The sequence below is a fragment of the Pangasianodon hypophthalmus genome, chromosome 4, assembly GCF_027358585.1.
Source record: "Pangasianodon hypophthalmus isolate fPanHyp1 chromosome 4, fPanHyp1.pri, whole genome shotgun sequence".
Classification (NCBI taxonomy): Eukaryota; Metazoa; Chordata; class Actinopteri; order Siluriformes; family Pangasiidae; genus Pangasianodon; species Pangasianodon hypophthalmus.
The window spans coordinates 17,406,096-17,424,969 of record NC_069713.1 but is presented as its reverse complement, the minus strand read 5'-3'; the positions used below and the strand labels follow the sequence as shown (position 1 = coordinate 17,424,969).

Sequence of the window (18,874 nt, the reverse complement as noted above, 5' to 3'; positions counted from 1 at the left end):
TCATCCAAGTGCGCACACACACAGTAGTGAACACACACCCGGAGCAGTGGGCAGCCTTTTTTTGCTGCGGCGCCTGGGGAGCAGTTGGGGGTTCGGTGCCTTGCTCAAGGGTCTCACCTCAGTCGTGGTATTGAGGGTGGAAGAGAGCGCTGGTCATTCACTCCCCCACCTACAATCCCTGCCGGACCCAAGACTCGAACCCACAACCTTCAGGTTCACCTTCAGGTTGCAAGTCCGACTCTCTATCCATTAAGCCACGACTGCCCCAGGGACTAAAAATCTCTACCAGCTCCAATCAATATTCTGGAACATTTCCCTCACTAACTTTATACTACCATTATTACTACAAACATTCTTTTTTAAATTTGAGTTAAATGAAAAACTGTGCTGTGATTATAAGGGGCTCTGGGGATCTTTTTTTATTACAATGGTAAAGGGTATCATGCTTTATCATTTATTTCAAGCACACTATAAAACAAAGCAAATGAAGCAATTTTGAGCCAAACAAGTTTATTTGTTGCATACAAATAAAACACCAAAAGCTGAAATAATTTCCCTTTCTGCATCAACAACAAAGCATGAGACAGGAATACTCATTTATCAAACATCACTTTTAAATTGTCTCAATGTAATTTCTCCCCAAAGACCTTTGTGAAGGCAAATAAAATGAAAATGGCAAACAGATTATATACAGTTAAGAAAAAAAAAATCATGTTTTGAGATGATAAAAGAAGGCTGTGATACTTAAAAAAAGGACAGTACTTTTCTAAACTAAGGGTGTGTTGCAATAAGCATCAGCCCCTTCATCAATTAGATAGGGATAACTGTTATAAAATATTTGATATAGGTTTTACTTAGTTGAATGACCTGAGACTGACCAGTTTGAGTGATTATAAAGAATACAAAGCCATTCATTGTATTCAGTTACTTAAAGAAATACAACACTTAGGTAAGCCCCTTGTATTTTGTTAAAATGTATGTACAAGTACCCTGACAGAGCAATAGAAAGAAAATGGCAGTAACAGCCAGTGTGCCATGCCCTTGAACTCACTATAATGATCAGCAGCTTGGGAGAGAGAGAATTGTAGGCTAAACGCATCAGGTCCAGCCTTGACGTTTGTTGTGATTATCATCATGGGATGTGTAGATGTACTACTCACCATGCTGGTTCCTGAGGTGAGAGGTAAAGTTCACTACACAGAGCTGTCACATGAGCATTACTGCCATCTCTGTTATTCAAAGATTCATGAAGCTGGAAAGGGAATATATTTATTTTTCTTCAAGTCATGGGCAGCTATTAAGTTAAAAATAGTAAGCAACAAGGAGGACCTTCATAGATGGGAGATTAATCTAAGGCCTAGTTCAGTCACCGCTTCACAGCTTTAGCTTTAAAATGAATCACCTTTACACTGTCAATATGAGCACCATTTAACACACACATACCTCAAAAGCCACATGGCTTCTCATTTTTAACTATAAAGCCTGCAGAGTAACTCTTTCAGATGAATTCAGTGAAAACTAAAAAAAAAAAAAACACACCCAACACAGAGGTAGAAAATAACAAAAGCTTGCAAAATCACTAATTGGTCTTATATGAACTCAGAATACTTAATGATAGGATAACCTTTCATGATGTTTAAACCCAAACATTTTCTAAATAAAGCTTTAAATCTGCTGCGATCCCCAACATGATGATCTAATTTGGATGTATACAAGACAAAATCATTGTGTGCTTCAAACTTGTAATTGAAGGATAATGCGCTTTGCACTTTCATTACAAATTTCCAGTCACCTACTTCACCCTCATCATTACACATGACTAAACAATCAAGAGATTTGCTATCCAAACCATATTTCACGTTATATATGATGTTCCTCTTATACGAGTCACTTATGAACTGTAATCTACTGCAAGATCTCTCACTCTAAACACTCTGTAAAATGCCAGTTACTGAAAGATATCAGTGGCACTCTGACTGGCTCCTGTTCATTTCGTGTTCTTTTTGGCTATACTGCGTGACTGAACTAGGCTTAGGGGGATGTAATATGGGGGTAACGTAGGGCAAACATGATTGTTGACAAGAGGTTCAGAAGAGGAGTGTTCGCGTAACAGAACAGCGAGATCAGCACCTAGTGGCAACAGCCTCCACAGTGGCTGCCAGCATGCGCATGACCTGACACCTCGCCATATTTTGTCCGTCGACTCAAAATCTCGTACGAGTACTCATCTCCACAGCAACCAGACATGCTGGGCGAGGTTTCGTCAATCTCAAATCTGAGGCAGAAAGCACAATAATCATATTAATCACAATGAAACAGTGTTGAGCTCTGCCACAATATTAAAAACAGGCCATTTCTCCACCTACACACCTATTAGAGTGCTCTTTACACACTGTCCACTATTTCAGAGGACTGTAAGTAAATGGACCATTCATATGTACAGATGAATCATAAACTGAAAACACAGACATTAACCATCTGGCAAGCAAAAGAGCTTGAACTTACTGTAAGGCCTCCCGAAAAAACTGGTAGGCTCCATGGTTGTGTTTGAAAACCGTCAACATGACCTTTTTCATCTGTGTACTGAAACAAAGAGAGCAAAAAGGGAAGTCACAAAACTTTCAAATAGCAGTATGAGACTTCTATTAAATCTGAAGCAAAATGAGTCAAAGAGGGGGATGTAGTATTAATTATACAGAAAACTGACAGCAGCATATCCCAACACTGAGTCATGATGCGTGATTCATTATTATTCTTGAATATTCCAGTTTGCAGTAGGATTTTAGCTAATGGAAAATGTGTCTCAAAATGGCACTCAGTAGCAGACTCTCTACTTAGGACATTCGTCTAATGCATACATTTCACGTGGCAAATCAACAGATGTCCTTTAGTTATTTCCATTAGAAACTATCACTTGCCACTAATAGCAGATCTTAAGGGTTTATCAAGATGTAAACATAGACAAAACATATCCGATGAAGAAAACGTTTTGTGAAATTTGCCCAACTGTCCCTTCAAGTCTTTCTAAAGGGTGCTTTCACATATGCAGCATTTACTTTGTTTGAATCAAACTCTGGTTTAGGCTTGTGCAACACTGATTTTAATTGTCTAGACACAATGGCGTATAAAAAATAGGAAAACAACCATTTCCATCATTTCAGGTTCAAGGAGAGTAATGGAGGGCGTAACAAAATTTCTAGCTGTGCTGTGGGAACTGCCAGCAGCAGTAATAGTGAACACTCAGCTGGATGGTGGATTTATAAGTGATTCTGCAGTAATGCACAGAAAACAAACAAAAACATAACAGTACATTTTCAATATAAATCAGTTGTCCAACATCCATATAGCCAACATTTTCTCTGTTTCTCTATTTAATTTTTAGGTCAAAAAGTGGAACATCCTCGCTTTACCTTGACAGAAAGCAAGGTGGACCGCGAGTTCAGTTGAAAGCATGCGAGATGAGGGGGAGGGGCTTCCAAGCAGTCTCAGTTAATATCAGATTTCAAAACACCTGTACAAATCATTCCAGATTCACATGCCGAGGGCTCATCTTCAGTTTTACTGGGGAGAAAAAGACTGCTCTTTTGGCGACTTTTCAGTGATACCTCATATTAGTGTACGCTGATGTAAAATTGCAGCGCTCCTACGTAAAACGTGCAGAGACTGGCAGGTCTGGTAATACAGTATATTCCAAGTAAATCTCACTGGATATAGTGGCATTGTAAAACAGTGTATGGATGATAAAATTATTATATCGCACAAGCCTACCCTTGTGTGTTTTCCCCACACACCATTCGCACTTAGGTGCAGACCAAAACAGCCAGTCAGAGTGTCTGAGAAAGGTGGTCGCGGACCCCTTCCAAGTGATCTCTAGAGTGGTTTGGCTGCAATGAGAAAGCAATTCACCCCTGAATCGACCCAACTGCAGGAAGTGAACCATAAATGGTGTGTATTCCAAAGGACAGAGCTGTATTGCTGCAAAAAAAACTGATGTGTTCTGGTTTTAGAAATATCAGTCTACAAAAGTGTAGTCCATGACAGAAGTACATGCTTTCCCAAACATTCTATATGTCATTGTATCTCAGGACTGTGCTCCCTGTGCCTGTGTGTGTATTTGCATACAGAGTCCTGAAGTACCTTAATCACAGTCCTCTACTACTGAATGACACATTTGGAAATTTGTACCTGTTGGCGATGAGCTGCAGGATCTGGACGAGGAACTTTCCCAGACCTTTCCGCCTGACCTTGCTCTCCAACTGCAGTTCGTAACTGAAGAAAAAGTTTAAAGGGTTTAGTTTATTAACAGCTTTCAGCGGCGTTTACATTTTCAAATGTTACACAGGCGATGTCTAAAGTGTGAACATGCAAGAACAACATTCAACCATGAGTTACAGCTCAATTAAAGAATTGAAGCTGGTAGCAAATAATTATTTAAGACTACATGGTACACATGGTCATACTGAAAATAACAGACCTTACCAATATAACACCTCGTCACCACATTCAACATCGAATCGAAAATGAGAGAAAGCAACAGGGGCGGATTCGGCATCACGGGCCAGAAGATACCACGCTCTCTCATCCTTCATCTCCTCCCTTTTCTCCCTCTCCTTCCATCCCCACTCGCTCTGTTCATATCTATGAACCAGGAAAGCAGGGACCATTAACACATAAGGAACCATGCACGTTTGTAAAACCTGCTTTAATCTACTAGAAGCCGTTATATGTTGATTGCTGAAATGGTAATCATGAATATTATGACTATAAATCTGTGAATCACATTAAGATCCTCTGTAGTCACATTCATGGTGTTAATCTCTTAAATGCAAATGATATATGGAGACAAGCCTTAACAGTGTATAAGCAGCTCATGCACAAACCTGTATCAGCAAAATAATGTGTTTAGTCCTACAATACCACAATCTATGCAGACATTCATAATACCAGTTCCATTATATATCACCTAATGATAAACAGACACATCTATACTTAGAGCTACTTTAAAAAGAAAAAAATCTGTGTGCTTAATACCTACAGTGTCTGTACGTTGGCTCTGGTCAGCTCATAGGCCCACTCCACTGTGATGGGAGACAACGCAGTCACCCTCTTGCACTCAATCTCCAGATTTAACCTGCCATATAAAAAAAAAAACATACTGATTTCATACACTGTTTCCAGAGACACAAGGCCAATACTGGAGCCAGTGGGTCAGGATACTGGTGAAGCTTCTTAAGAAACAGCCTGTGTGGTCACCCATTTAAGTGCCAAACAATTATGTAAACACATGTGGGAGTTTATCTTTGTGCAGTGTAAAAATAACAGCGATGGGGGATTTCAGATGAGGTGAAATCAAAATCCTTCGGCATCTACACAGTACTGAAACAGTGTCAGACAACAATTTCCCATGTAATTGCATTAGCTATTTATTTATTGAGTGTAGCTGCTTAAAGGAATGTTTTTTAAAATAAGGTAGTAAGTATTTCCATAAAATATTGGAAAAAATGACGAAAATGCTTGAAAGTGTTTAGACAGTTAATAACATTAATTAACAGGAGAGAAATTAACAGTTATAACCAAAGATACCTGTTGCATTTATAGAAAAAACCTACTGAGTTAGGCTTGCACGACTTTACTCACAGATACATTAGGAGTCTTCACTACTACCTTCACAGCCATTTTCAGCAACAGAGAACAATGAGTTCAGGCACTTAATTAGCTAAATCTAAAACAAATACAAGGTAGCAGGTAGACTAAATTTTAGTAATATATCATACCCTTGCTATATGAGGACATAATGAGCAGAAATAATTATCCTGATGAGACCTGGTAAACATTATGAAGAAGGTATTTGTAATTCATAGCGAATTCCGAACAGCTTTTACAAGATCACTATTTCATAATAGGACACGCTACTTTGCAATCTCCAACTGGAATTAATTTCAGCTCAGTTCAATTTTATTTGTATAGTGTGTTTAACTATACAATAGTGTTTGCACTATTGTCACAAAGCAGCTTTAGAGAAATCCAGATGTAGATTTATATTTAGATCCCTAATGAGCAAGCCAGAGGCGACAGTGGCAAGGAAAAACTCCCTGAGATGACATCAGGAAGAAAACTTGAGACAAACAGGCTAAAAACTGGCAACCTATCCTCTTCTGTACAACACTGGATAGTATGATTATAAATCTCTACAAGTATCACAGTTTTTATGATCACAAAACATGACATGTTATAATCCTAATAATTTTCTAAATTTCCCCCACAGTTTGCATCATATTTTAATGTGGTGCACTCAAAAATAACTGGCGGTTATGGCAATGAAATGACACCACTTGTTATTGGTTTCAAACCAACAGCATTTTCTACATGCTGAGATCTAGCACGGAACAGTTTCAGCTTAGACACCAACATTTTATCAGCGGAAAAAGGCCATCAGCGAGTTCTAAGGCCTAGAAAACAACTTGTGGAAAAGTGACATCACGTACCCGTTTCTGTCATACTTTTTGAACACTGGAAAAGCCGACAGAGGGTCTTCGAGCTGCAGAGACATAAGAGGTGACAATCAAAATGACAGAAATTCCAACTACAAATAGGAGTTTAAATACTTTCAATTTCAGGATGTAGAGATGTTGTACCTTATTGGCTGCAACCACTTTAGCGCACACAGCATCCATAGCTGCCCTTTCTTCAAGCCTCCTCTGCTTCTTCTCCTTCGCTCTATTTGACTTTCTCTGCAGAGATTAAGATAGAGAGACAGACACTGTCAAACATCAATCCTAAATGAGCTCTGTCATCTAAACAGATGTCCTACCTTTCCTCAGTCAGTTGTTTTGGAATATCAGTGCACACTTGACTAAATCAGTCAGCTAATTCAGTGATTTTGACCATTGTCTAAGAGTACACCTGGCCTGTGTATTTTCTCTAGCCCTTTCTGAATGAGGGTAGGTGTGTTAGAGCAGCTAAATATAAAACATTGAAATGCACAGAGCAGTGGTACACCAAGACCAGGGCTGGGAGCCACAGAGATTTTTTAACAAAGCACTCAGAAGTTTAAAATAGATGTTGGAATATCAATGTTCCAACTAGGGTCCGGGTATCGGTAGGTATCCTCACGTTAAATGCAGGTTAATACTTACAATTTTGTGCAATATTGCTTAAACGTAATATAAGACCTAATTTGCAGTGACGCACAGAATATAAAGACACTTTAAACCAGCTCATGTGAAAGTAAAGTATTTTACATCAAGAAATACAAAACTATACCATATTCTGCAGATGTGCATGTATATTATGAAACTGTGTTTTACAAAAGCTTGAAAACTATAGACAGCAGGGAGCTTTAAAGTAAGTAATTTGAAGACACTAGTTTTAACCAGTGACAGTATTTGCTGTTGTCTAGCCACTTTTGGTTGAACTGACATTTCCCCAGAGATCAATGTGCCTGTGTGTCAGCTGCAGGTAGTTAACACTAGCCTCAGTTTAACATGTATCCCATTCTTGCATGTGACCCTGTGTTATCCAGTGTGAGTGTGGTGTATTATATTAAATGGCTTTAAAAAAAAAAGAAAAAAGAAAAAACACACTTCACCACAAGCCTAAAACAAAAGAATTGCAAATGTAATAAATGCTTATGATGGCAAATATTTAACTTGGCAAATATTTTCAAATTTCAAACAAATTAAGATGTTTTAAGGACGCACAGACACCCCAGAGGAATAACACTGGAATAAACTGTCCTACATATATGCAGTTTTACAGTGAGGCTACTATTTAAAGGATCTGTTGGGAACAACACATTCCCCCTCATTATATGATTATATGATTAAATGCACATGTTCACCCTCGAAAACTCCCATAGCTCTGATGTTAATGCAAAAAATTACAGATAGGATTTTTTTTTTTTTTCTATCACATGGGAATCTATGTTATTAAAGGACAAAGACAAGTGTTCAAAGCCAAGTACATCCAGTAAACTGCAGATTAAATATAGGAGAACAGTGTCCTGCTGTAAGCGGAGGGAAAAAGGATGCAGTGTCAAGGTGATGAGCACTTTACCCTACTTAGACATCCAGATTCAGTTCATCCTGAGGATGGGGATGAAGCTGGGAGAAATGTGTCTGGCTAGGACATCAGGACATTTAACCCTTGTGTATTTAGCAAAAGATGTGCTGTTCACAGTCCATGTTGACTTTGAGTGCCTGAGACAGCTAGGCCATGGAAGTAATGTAACAGAGTGAATTCACCTATTTGTTTCATTTTTGTAAGAAGCAGTTGGTGTCAACTGATATTTCACCTTTTTCATGTTAGGAGAGAAAAGAGCAAAGCACGACATCAACGACAAAAACAACAACAAAACCATTTTAGTATGGTTCCAGGAGTTAAAGATCTGGGGATATTAGGGATATCTGAAAAAAGTATCTGATACTGGCATGGAACACTGGTTCGGTCTCATTTGATATATTTTATGCTGTGAACATGTGAGTTGTGATGTGTGATGGACACACTACAAGTTTTTTATGTAAATACATGACTCTGTATAAATCATCTTTGTTTTTTTATTTATAACAGTCATCTCCTAATTCCTTTGTCCTTTCCACTCACAATTAGATGTTTCCCATCAGATCAGTACTGGACAATACTGGGAGCTGATATTAGCATTGTATTGAAAAGGGGGAAAAGATTAGGATCTAGGATCAAGCATTTACAGAAGAGCATTTCAGTAATAATAATTACAGAAGCAGCATTTCTTTTAAGCAGGAAACAAGAGCATGGACTGGAGACACGTTTAAAATAAACTCGGTACCAGAAGCTGACTGGAAGCAGTTATAAATAAATAGATGGTGATGTGTAGGTGTTAATACAGATCAGAGTAACTGGTTGTGCTGGTGGTAGGCCACATGTCGGGTTTGTGTTTCCTCCTGCCATGCCACATGTTCGCTAACACAGCATTCCTCCATCGGCTGAGTGCACAATAGAGACTACATCAATGCTAGTACAGCACTTTCCTATTCTGCCCTGCAGTCATTCACTCAGTCATGTTCAACAGCACACTCAGCTAACACACGCCTCACAAGTGCACTGCTTTTAGTTTCTATTTCTGCCTTGAACCGTAAGAAATCAGAGGGAGACCTAAGCTCATGTTATTACCACAAAACACTCGAGGGTCCACAGCGCTAGTGAGTTATATAAGGCTAAATGTGAGTTAAGAGAGCTGCTCTACCATCACACTGGCTCAGGTTTGGAGAGATCAGGATTCAGCAGCGAGTCTTTGTTCAAACTGCCGCCCGCATTTAGCACAAGCGACGTGAAGCCCATCATAACGCTAGTTAGCAATGAAAGACAAACTCACCCCCATTTTGTCGCTGGTAAACGTTCACCTCGAAGAAGGTTAATTGTTAATACGTTAACAAATATATTAGGAAGCTAGAAAACCAGCGTCCTCAGGCAGCTACCGTTTGATGCACCGAAATAATAATAACACGCTAATGAGCACGCTAGCCTACTGTACCACAACTAAGCGTTAGCTGCCTCGGCTAGCTTAACATAGCAGCGGAATATAAATAATCGATATTAGCTCGCATGCTACGTTTATCCCGCTTTTATCCCTCCGGCACGTTGGCGCCAAACAGCAGGGCGATAACTAATTACGTCTACAGCTATGTTCTACTCTTTCTTCCTTCGCTCCTTTCCTTCCTTCCTTCCTCCCTCCCTCCCTCTTTCTCTCTCTCTCTCTCTCCCTATCGCTCTCTCGTTCTCTCTGTCCCCTCGTCCACAGCAACCACTCTAAGGGAAATGACGACATCGGTTTACTCCTAAAAAGATCCGCACTCCCTATAGAAGTGCGCTAAGTTGGGTATGAAGTCATGACCGGTACACCCTCAGTAGTGCACTACATATTCACTTCTGAGTCATTTGCGATTTAACCATCACACGTTCTGTAAGTACAGGTGGAAAAGTGTGGCCAGTCCTCTAGATCAACATTACCGTGGAGATGTATACAATACAGACTAATATGTCTGTTTTAATAAATATTTCTCTAAAGGCTAAAGGGGTATGAGCATTATACATTTTAATATGGATGTAATGTTTTCAGATAAGTTAAGTCATGAATAATGTAGTTAAATGATGAACAGGAAGTCCTGAAAGTGCTTGCGGTTTATGAAACAGGAAAAAAAAAAAAAAAGACAGATGTTTCTCAGTAAAGTTTGTGTACGGCGACAATTTATTCAGCATTTCCGTTTTTTATTACTAAATCTTTAGTAATGGTACATACAGAAGGTCCTGTTACAGATGACTGTTTTGTCTGTCAACATTTAAAAAAATGTTAACAAAAGATACTTGTGAAGCCCATAAACATTCACAGAGTTCTGGAAAAAATATTACATTTTGGGCGTAAGGCATTATAAGGGATTATAACATTATACAGATTATCCATAGATCCCCCATAGAATGTGTGCTCCATTTTTAAAAATAAACCCATAATGGTGTGGGAAGGTAAGGTAAAAGAAATGTTAAAGTGTGCTCCAGAGTCAAATTTCATTTATTCATTTAGCTCCAGCCACCGCTTTTTCCTGGTCAGGGTCAAGGGCACTGCACATGCGCATTCTCACACTCATTCACACCTAGTGGCAATTTAAAGTAGCTAATCCACCTACTGGCAGGTTTTTGTGAGGTGGAAGGAAACCAGACAACCCAGAGGAAACCCACATGGACACAGGAGAACAAGTGAAATTGCATACAGACTGTAACCCGAGTTCAGGATCAATCCGGCAACCCAGGAGCTGTGAGGTAGTAAAGCTACCCACTGTGCCTTATACTGTATAACAAAGCAGATGGGAAAAAAATATTTTCAGATGGAAAAAAAAAATTAAAAAATTATTTTCAGCATCAAATTCACCATTTTAACCATAAAAAAGATCCCTCTCATTTTGTCTGCTGTTGAAGTGTGCTGGATTTGTGAAAAATAAAATCAGGAACTAATGGGCAATGAGCATTATTTTTCCTACCTTGCCCTAAATTCACACTGTACACAGTGCATGACCATTATAGTGGTTTAATCTACATTGTATGTGTTCTGAAACCATAATGAAACTATAATAAAGACAAATAAGTTGTTTATTCACTGCCTCACTTAACAGACTATTCATCTTTCTAGATATCCATCATTATGATTTTACATAAAGTTAACAGTGTTCAGTAAGTGCGAAGTAAATGGATTTCTATGGAGTATACACTTCAATCACACACAAGTGGAAAAAGAGATGTAGCATAAAACAAGGGCAGTCCGACAGGCTGGATTGTTTGACGTGCCTTTCACGGACATCAAAAAAATCTGGTCTGTTGGCATCTGGTGTGATCTGGCCTTTATCGTTCTTGAGAACAAAAACAACTTTATCAACTTTAACTTTGTTATCTTGAGATCACAAGAAAAATTAGTCATGATCTTGATAAAACAACTTTTGTTATCTTTAGCTCACAAGACAAAAAAAAAAAGAAATAATGCAAGGCCTTTCTGAACTTCCGCAGATTGCCCTGTAGTTGGCTCCATCCATTCTGCCCTCAACCATTTTCCCAGTTCCTGCCGATGAAAAGCATCCTCACGACACGATGCTTCCACCACCACCATTCTTCACAGTGGGGAATGTGTTTTCAGGATGGTGAGTAGGGTTGGTTTTCCACTAAACATAGCACTTTGTACCAAGGCCAAAAAGTTGCAGTTTTGTCTCATCAAACCAAAGAATCTTTATCCACATCTTTGCTAAGTCTCCAATGATTTTTGGAAAACTCACATAGCTTTTTTGTCTCTTCTAGCCATTGTTCCATAAAGTTCAGCTTTATGGAGTGTCGAGGCTATGGCTCTCCTTTGAACAATTTCTCCCATCTGAGCTGTAGATCTCACCATCTCCTTCAGAGTTCCCCTTGGCTTCTTAATTGCTTTTGGTGGACAACTTCTCTAGGCAGAGGTATAGTTGTGCCACACACTTTCCATTTTTGGTAGGGATTTAATGGCACTCTGTGGCATGTCCAATTTTGGGATATTTTTTAAAACCAAACCCTAACTGATCATTTTCCAGAACTTTATCCCAGATTTATTTTGACAGCTCCTTGGTCTTCATGATGCTGTTTATTTAGGTATGTTCTGGAACCTTTCAGGAACAGATGTATTTATATTGAGATCACATGACACTTTAACTGCATGCAGGTGAATGCCATTCACATAATTATGTGACTTTTGATGGTAATGGTTGCACAAGAACTAATTTAGAATTAATTTAGACCAGATGAGGTTTTTCCAAACTTCAGCTGTCCAGTGTCTGTGAACCTGTGCCCACTGTAGCCTCAGATTCATGCTCTTTGCTGACAGAAGTGGAACCAGATATTCTGCTGTTGTAGCCCACCCCCCTCAAGGTTAGACATATTGTGCATTCTGTGATACTTTATTTGCTCAAAGAATGGTTATTTGAGTTAATGTAGTCTTCCACATGATTGGCTGATTGGAAAATTGCATGAATGAGCATGTGTGTGTACACTCACCGATGGCTTTATTAGGAACACCTGCAGATTCATGCAATTAATCAGTCAGCCAATCTTCTGGCAGCAGCGCAATGCAAAAATCATGTAGATACATGTCCAGAGCTTTAGTTAATGTTCACATCAAACATCGGAATAGGGAAAAAAAAAAAAGTGATCTCAGTGACTTTGACTGACTGTGGCTTGGTTGTTAGTGCCAGACATTATTTCAATCCCAACGATGCCACAGCTATCGGTGGCCACGAGTCAAGAGAGCAAATATGGCATTCTCTGGACGGGAGGGTTGGCACTACTGCCTCTCTCCTGTCAATCAAGCAACGGTAACCAAATATGGGTGTCATGTAAGCAGAATAGGTCAAAGTGTGTTACGCTGCCCTGTGACTCAGCATTAGTAGCAGTTTGAAAAGATATGGAGGTTGGCTTTGCAGGTCTCGAAGGAAGCATGTGTTTGCCCCACAGTAGTTGTCATGTGATAGGGGAGAGTTAGCCAGTGGGTGGGAACTGGCAATACCAAATTGGGCAGAAAATCAAACTTTGAGGCAGATAGGCTACAACAGCAGAAGACCACATCGCGCTCCACTCCTGTCAGACATGAACGGGAATCTAAGCCTATAGTGAGTACAGCTTCACCAAAACATCACCTATATACCTTACATATGTATACATAAGTGAAAAGGGAGAAATTCCACTGAAAGGTTCCCCAAGTGACTTACATTTCCCCAAGTGTTATACATTTATAACCAATTCTACTTATGGAAACAACAACATTATTGACAAATTGTAAAGCATGACATGGTCTCACCTTGATTATCAGCATAATCCACATCATCGGAGGTAAAAGTCACTTGCAGCCTTTAAAGACAAGCCTAGTCATCTCTTCACTCTACTGATTGCTGTCCTCGCTAACACTGATGGGGAAATAATTGCTTACTCATTCACTCACTTCTATTCATGTCATTTAAACATTTTAATAGTTTGTCCATTGTCATGTATACAGAGTATGTAAGCACTCTTCTCTGTTTTGATATGTACTGGTGGACAACTTTTATCTGATTACAAACTGAAGTAATTAGGCTTATGTCACTACAGCAAGTAGCTTTCCAACAACTTAATTAAATCATGACATTCACTGTGTGAAGAAATCACACTTAGCTAGCAAGGTTTTAAATCATCTTGAGGCAGACTGACTGTTTTTAACTCTGTGTTTGTTAACCTGACTCCTTACACAACATGATCTTTGCAGGCAGACACCAAAGCAAGGAAAGCTAACCCTAACTCTAATCCAATCAACAATAACACAGTCTGTGTAACTAAATTCTCATTACTAAAACCGAGATTCTGTATTGTACAACTGGCCTTAAACTGTAACAGTAATTGAAAATGGTGTTTGGAGGATGAATGACCTTAACATGTTTTGTTTCTAAATCTGGAAAATTTCCTGTTTTGGTACTGATAATCAATATTGTTGTGTATAGAATCTGACGGGAAAACATGTAACTTTTAGCTGGGATCAGGGGCATAGCAGCCATTTTAAATGTGGGTGTTGGGGGGTGGTAGTGACAGCTCAGCTGTCAATAAGTAACGCACCCCCACATCTACCCCCCCTGCATCTGGGGAGACACATCCTAACCAACCTAACCAACCATCCTAAAAATGTCACAGCACCCATTACACAGTTCTTTGTATATGAGAACATGGAGATAAACTAAACCCGAACATTGATTTACCTTGACTTCTCACCTGTGACCATCCTGAAGTGCCGATTACTTTATTATTTTCTACTAGTGGTGTCACTGCTCGCCTCTCCTACACCGGAAGAAGAGAGGATAAACAAAGCACAAAACTGATACAGAAAATACAGCTTAACTAATTTCCCTAGGTTAGGGAAACAACTTGCTTAGCCCACAGAAATACACAAGAACATAATTATTTATTAATAAAGCAAGGTTCGTGTGATGTACTATATACTATATACTACTATACTAGTAGGAATGCAGTAACTGCACATCCAATAAAAATTTGTTTATACATTCTTTATTTATTTGTCTCCCTTACTCTTTTGGATGTATTATACCTGTTTAGCAGTTTGAGGGCAAGATGGATGGATGGATCTTCATTCTCAGAAAAAGGGATGAAAACACATAAGTACACTTATAGGTTTAATGTTGTCATTCACCAGTAAAGGATCTCCCTTACAGTGTGGTGAAGCTGGTAGCAGTGAGTGCATTTATGTACGCTCAGTGCCAAACACATCCCTAGGTAATATAATTTTTGTACCAGAACATAATCAAATTGTACACGTTCAAATCTTTTTGTCAAGTCCACTCTGCTAGCTAATTGTGCTAAATCAGTCACTCAGAAGTGACCCTTTTTTACCCATAAAACTAGCAGACTTCATATAATGCACCTGATTCAGCCCCATTTAATTGTGGTTGGTTGGGTGGCCGCTCAGTCAGCCCAAATTAACCAATATCTAGAAAAATGTTGTTCATCTAAAAAATTTGCTGAGAGGTTTGTGATTGTCAGACACAGGGTCAGTTCGGGGGACATGTGCAGGGGGACAGAATCACGCGAAGGTGAAGTGGGGGAGAGGGGCGTGGCGACTGTTGGAGGCGGGGGGCGTGGCCCCAGTGTCCCCCGCGTCTGTCCCCGCCCCTGATAGGGGTGCTTTGAAAATGTTGCGGGGGATTAAAACATCTACCATGGACACACTGTTTTCCCTCTTTTATTTCATTTCTATTACACATGAACATTTAAATAATTTTTCTAAATCTTTCTAAATCTTTAGATTTAGAAAAATAGTTGAGCTTGCAATTATTTTTTCAGATATATTATACTAATTTTAAACCATATAAATTACAATTTAATTTGCATTTTGAATTTATACTATTATTATTATTATTATTATTATTATTATTGTATGTATTCTGAATATATTAATTTTAACCGAAATTATTAAAAATACAACCTAAATGCAAACATACTGCGACCTAACTAAGACCATGTGCAATAAATAGATAAATAAAGTTATTTTTGTTTAATGTTGTTTGAAATGTATAATTATTTCGATAAACTGTGTTTGAAGCTTAAATATTTCCCTGCCATAGCATGCCTTTGATATTGAGTTTCCTACTGAGGGTGACTCGGTCGCCATTGTTATCCGCTATTGTTTATTGCACAAAGCAGCTGTCCACAAATTGCTCGAGTTCCTCCACTTTTCAGAAATTTAAGAATCTTTTTTGTTTGTTTTTAGGAGTTATCTGCAGTATCCAGACTGCGTTTCAGCGGCAGGGAGCCGACATGTTGAGTCTCGCATTTTCTCGCGAGATTCGGTTGAGCGCTCACGCTACTCGGGTTGGTCTGGGTACCTGGTGACCTCAGGCTGTAACCACTGTGAGCACTTCTCCACCTGTGATGTACAAAGAATAGAGGATTGTAGCCTCTCAGCCATCAGCCACACTGCATGTGTGGAAAATGCACACCTCCCTCAGGCTCGTTAATTACATCTGTTGTTTTAAGTGTCAGTATTTACCCTAGGTTATTTAAGACATGCTGATATTTTTAGATATTGAGATTATTTTAGACACACTGACTGCTTGAAAAAAAAAAAAAAAAAAAGAATGTAGTTTGACTTTAATGTCTTTGACTTCCAGCATCTAGGGCAGAGGAGTGTTGCAGTGGTTAGTGTTGCTGTCTCCCAGTTCCCAAGATCCCTGGTTTGAGCCTGAGTTCAGATTACTGTATCTGTGTAGAGTTTTGTGTTTTCTCCCTGTGATCTCAGTTTTCTTTCATTTGATCAGGATAAAGCAGTTAATAAATAAGGATTTTTAGAACAACTGCATGTAGGTCAAGGCACTGGTGTAATACTAATACTATCCATAGTAATACTATGGATAATCCTAATGGTTAGATTTAGATTTCACAACAAGATCAACATTTATTTCAGAAAAGAATTTTAATCCTTCGCACCTCAGCTGAGAATCCCATTCCTGCCATATTTTTGCATAAAACCCTAAACAACAATAAATTTCACAGCTTAATGATAGAAACAAAGTTAGAAATGTTGTTAAAAGAAGAGTAGAAATTAAGTGTCATCAGCTTGGCACTGCATAACGCACATAGACTTGAAACATTAGTGACAGAATTAATCACCTCGGGCATCTTAAAGAGAATTTCTTGTATAAACTATTTAGTACAGTGATACTAAGTGATCGCATGTACAATAAACTGATTTCCAATGGTAACTGGTGATGATGCCACTTGGTTTAAACCCACTTGGTTTAACTGGAGGAGGCCAGCTGAAACAAACAGAACCCGTTTTAGCAACCAGTTTTGTTTGCAGAAATTTTTTAACTTTACTGGAGTTATAATACATTCCAGCAAAAAATCAGATTTTTTTTTTTTTTCCAAGTATAAGGTAAAAGAATTTGTCTTGGTGTGTTACACATTATCAGATGAATTACACAGACAATTACAAGATGGTAAATAAGTGGAGGGGAGGGGAAAAGGTAAATAAATGGAGCTATAAGAAGAACCATGGTGTAGCTAAAAGATCTCTTTGATTATATTCAAGCGTACATGTAGTCACACTGTTACATGGACATTTGTACAATGATATATGCATATTTACAGTGTGATATAGACATATGAGATATAGATGTCTGCTGTGCTTAATGATGGCCACTGCTCTAGGGAAAAACTATTCATTTGTCTCACTGTATTGGCTTTGATGGCCCTGAGTTTTCTACCGGGAAGAAGTGGAAAGAAAAGATGGTATCCAAAGTGAGAGGAATCAGCTACAATCTTTCCAGTGAGCTTCATAACCCTGCTGTTGTAGATGTCCTGAAGTGATGGGCGACTACATCAGATAAACTTCTCTGCTAAGGAGCAATGTTCTGGGGCAGCCGTCTGTGGTGCCATCTGGGTTTCTTGGTTCGAACATCAACATAAGTGAAATAAAAAGGTGTGTTTTAATGTGAATACATTTGAATGACTATATACTTTCAGTTTACATGCTTATTATGTACAGCTAACTTGTATCTACATGAATTTGCCTTTACAATTTGTATACAATTACTGACCGGAGCCTACCTGTAATTTGTCCTCATTAACCGTGTCCATCACTGTAAAAGACCACCATCAATCTTCTGTACCACAGGGAGCCTGGAGCCTATCCCAGGGGACTTGGGGCACAAGGCTGGGGACACACTAGACAGGGTGCCAACCCATCGCAGGGCGCAATCGCACACACACGCACTCATTACGGACAATTTAGAGATGCCAATCAGTCTACACTGGGGGAGGAAACCCACTAAGCATAGGCAGAACATGCAGACTCCATGCACACAGACCTGGGAATCGAACCTCCCAGCTCTGGCGGTGCGAGGCAAATGTGCGAACCACTAAGCCACCATGCCACCACCACAGGCCCATTATTTGGATCCACTATTTGGATGATGAACCATTCTCAGCACAGCTCTAATACTGACATAGTATTGTGTGGTGCTGATATAGGTGTATCAGCAATATTGCTGGTGGTTTTTTAAATGTCACTGCTGTGAGAGAATGCACACCAAATAAAAAGCTCCAGCATCTCCTCCATTGTATGTGATACAATACCACAGATCTAGAATTTGACAAATTATATACAATCCCTCTTCTGTCCACGAGGTGGCACTAGTGTCTGTAAGTAGCCTATACAAAAGTAATCACTTCAAGTTATGACTACAATGCCGTTCAAGGCGAATTATATTTTGGATATAGGCACGTTTCGTGTGGTATTTTTTAAATCCTTTTTTTGGTGGGTTGGGGTGGGATTACATGCTTTGCAGACTTTACTCGCATGGCTTCTTTGAGCTCCTGGAGCGGCCCTCATGCCTCGTTTGCTTATGGCCGATACATAAACGACATGGAGCCATGATAACTTGGGAGGCTGGTGTCCATCGTTTTGAATCCTCCATGGTTGTCCCACACTCCCTCCTCCTGCAGAAGGCTGTCAGCATGGCTCCGCCTCGGTCCTTTTGTCTTCTGGTAATCTGTAGCACGACTGGGAGAGATACTGCATTTTCCGGAGGGGGGTCAGGGAGTTCAGCGCCATTTCAGAAGAACAAGCAGCTTCCGTTAGACTGAAACTTTGCCATTAAGCCAGCTCCCAGTGCCACACTCACCAGTACACACGAGTTAATCATTTACTAACTCATACCCCTCACCATCACACTGCTTATCGCTGCAAGGCATGAAGATGTTGCCTCCATCAGGAAAATGGCCAAAACAGTGTGAGGAGAACAAAGGCTGTGAGGGACTTCATCTATCACTGCATATGATCTTCATAACATGAAGCTTA

General features: G+C 39.4%; 1 protein-coding gene and 1 long non-coding RNA gene across 4 annotated transcripts; one reads left to right on the top strand and one right to left on the bottom strand.

Annotated features, from left to right (window-relative positions):
* Positions 1-493: 493 nt before the first annotated feature.
* On the bottom strand, positions 494-9,776 carry naa40 (N-alpha-acetyltransferase 40, NatD catalytic subunit). 3 transcript variants are annotated; one of them, XR_008301645.1, is made up of 9 exons: positions 9,350-9,775; positions 6,636-6,731; positions 6,486-6,538; positions 5,036-5,131; positions 4,480-4,638; positions 4,186-4,269; positions 3,769-3,884; positions 2,506-2,583; positions 2,205-2,275 (listed from the first exon to the last, which is right to left on the bottom strand). XR_008301645.1 is itself a non-coding variant. In XM_026937065.3 (8 exons), the coding sequence occupies exons 1-8, from the start codon at positions 9,353-9,355 to the stop codon at positions 2,131-2,133; spliced, it is 717 nt and encodes a 238-aa protein (XP_026792866.1). In that variant the 5' UTR covers positions 9,356-9,767; the 3' UTR covers positions 494-2,130. The 3 variants fall into 3 exon arrangements, 2 of the variants coding, with proteins under 2 accessions (XP_026792866.1, XP_034159510.2); XM_026937065.3 differs by lacking the exon at positions 3,769-3,884 and having other exon boundaries at positions 494-2,275; positions 9,350-9,767; XM_034303619.2 differs by lacking the exons at positions 2,205-2,275; positions 2,506-2,583 and adding an exon at positions 2,590-3,561 and having other exon boundaries at positions 9,350-9,776.
* Positions 9,777-9,838: 62 nt separating this feature from the next.
* On the top strand, positions 9,839-17,640 carry LOC117597072 (uncharacterized). The gene is made up of 4 exons (XR_004577996.2): positions 9,839-10,051; positions 11,527-11,657; positions 11,812-11,963; positions 15,785-17,640. It is a non-coding gene; the product is annotated as an uncharacterized LOC117597072 (long non-coding RNA).
* Positions 17,641-18,874: the final 1,234 nt, after the last annotated feature.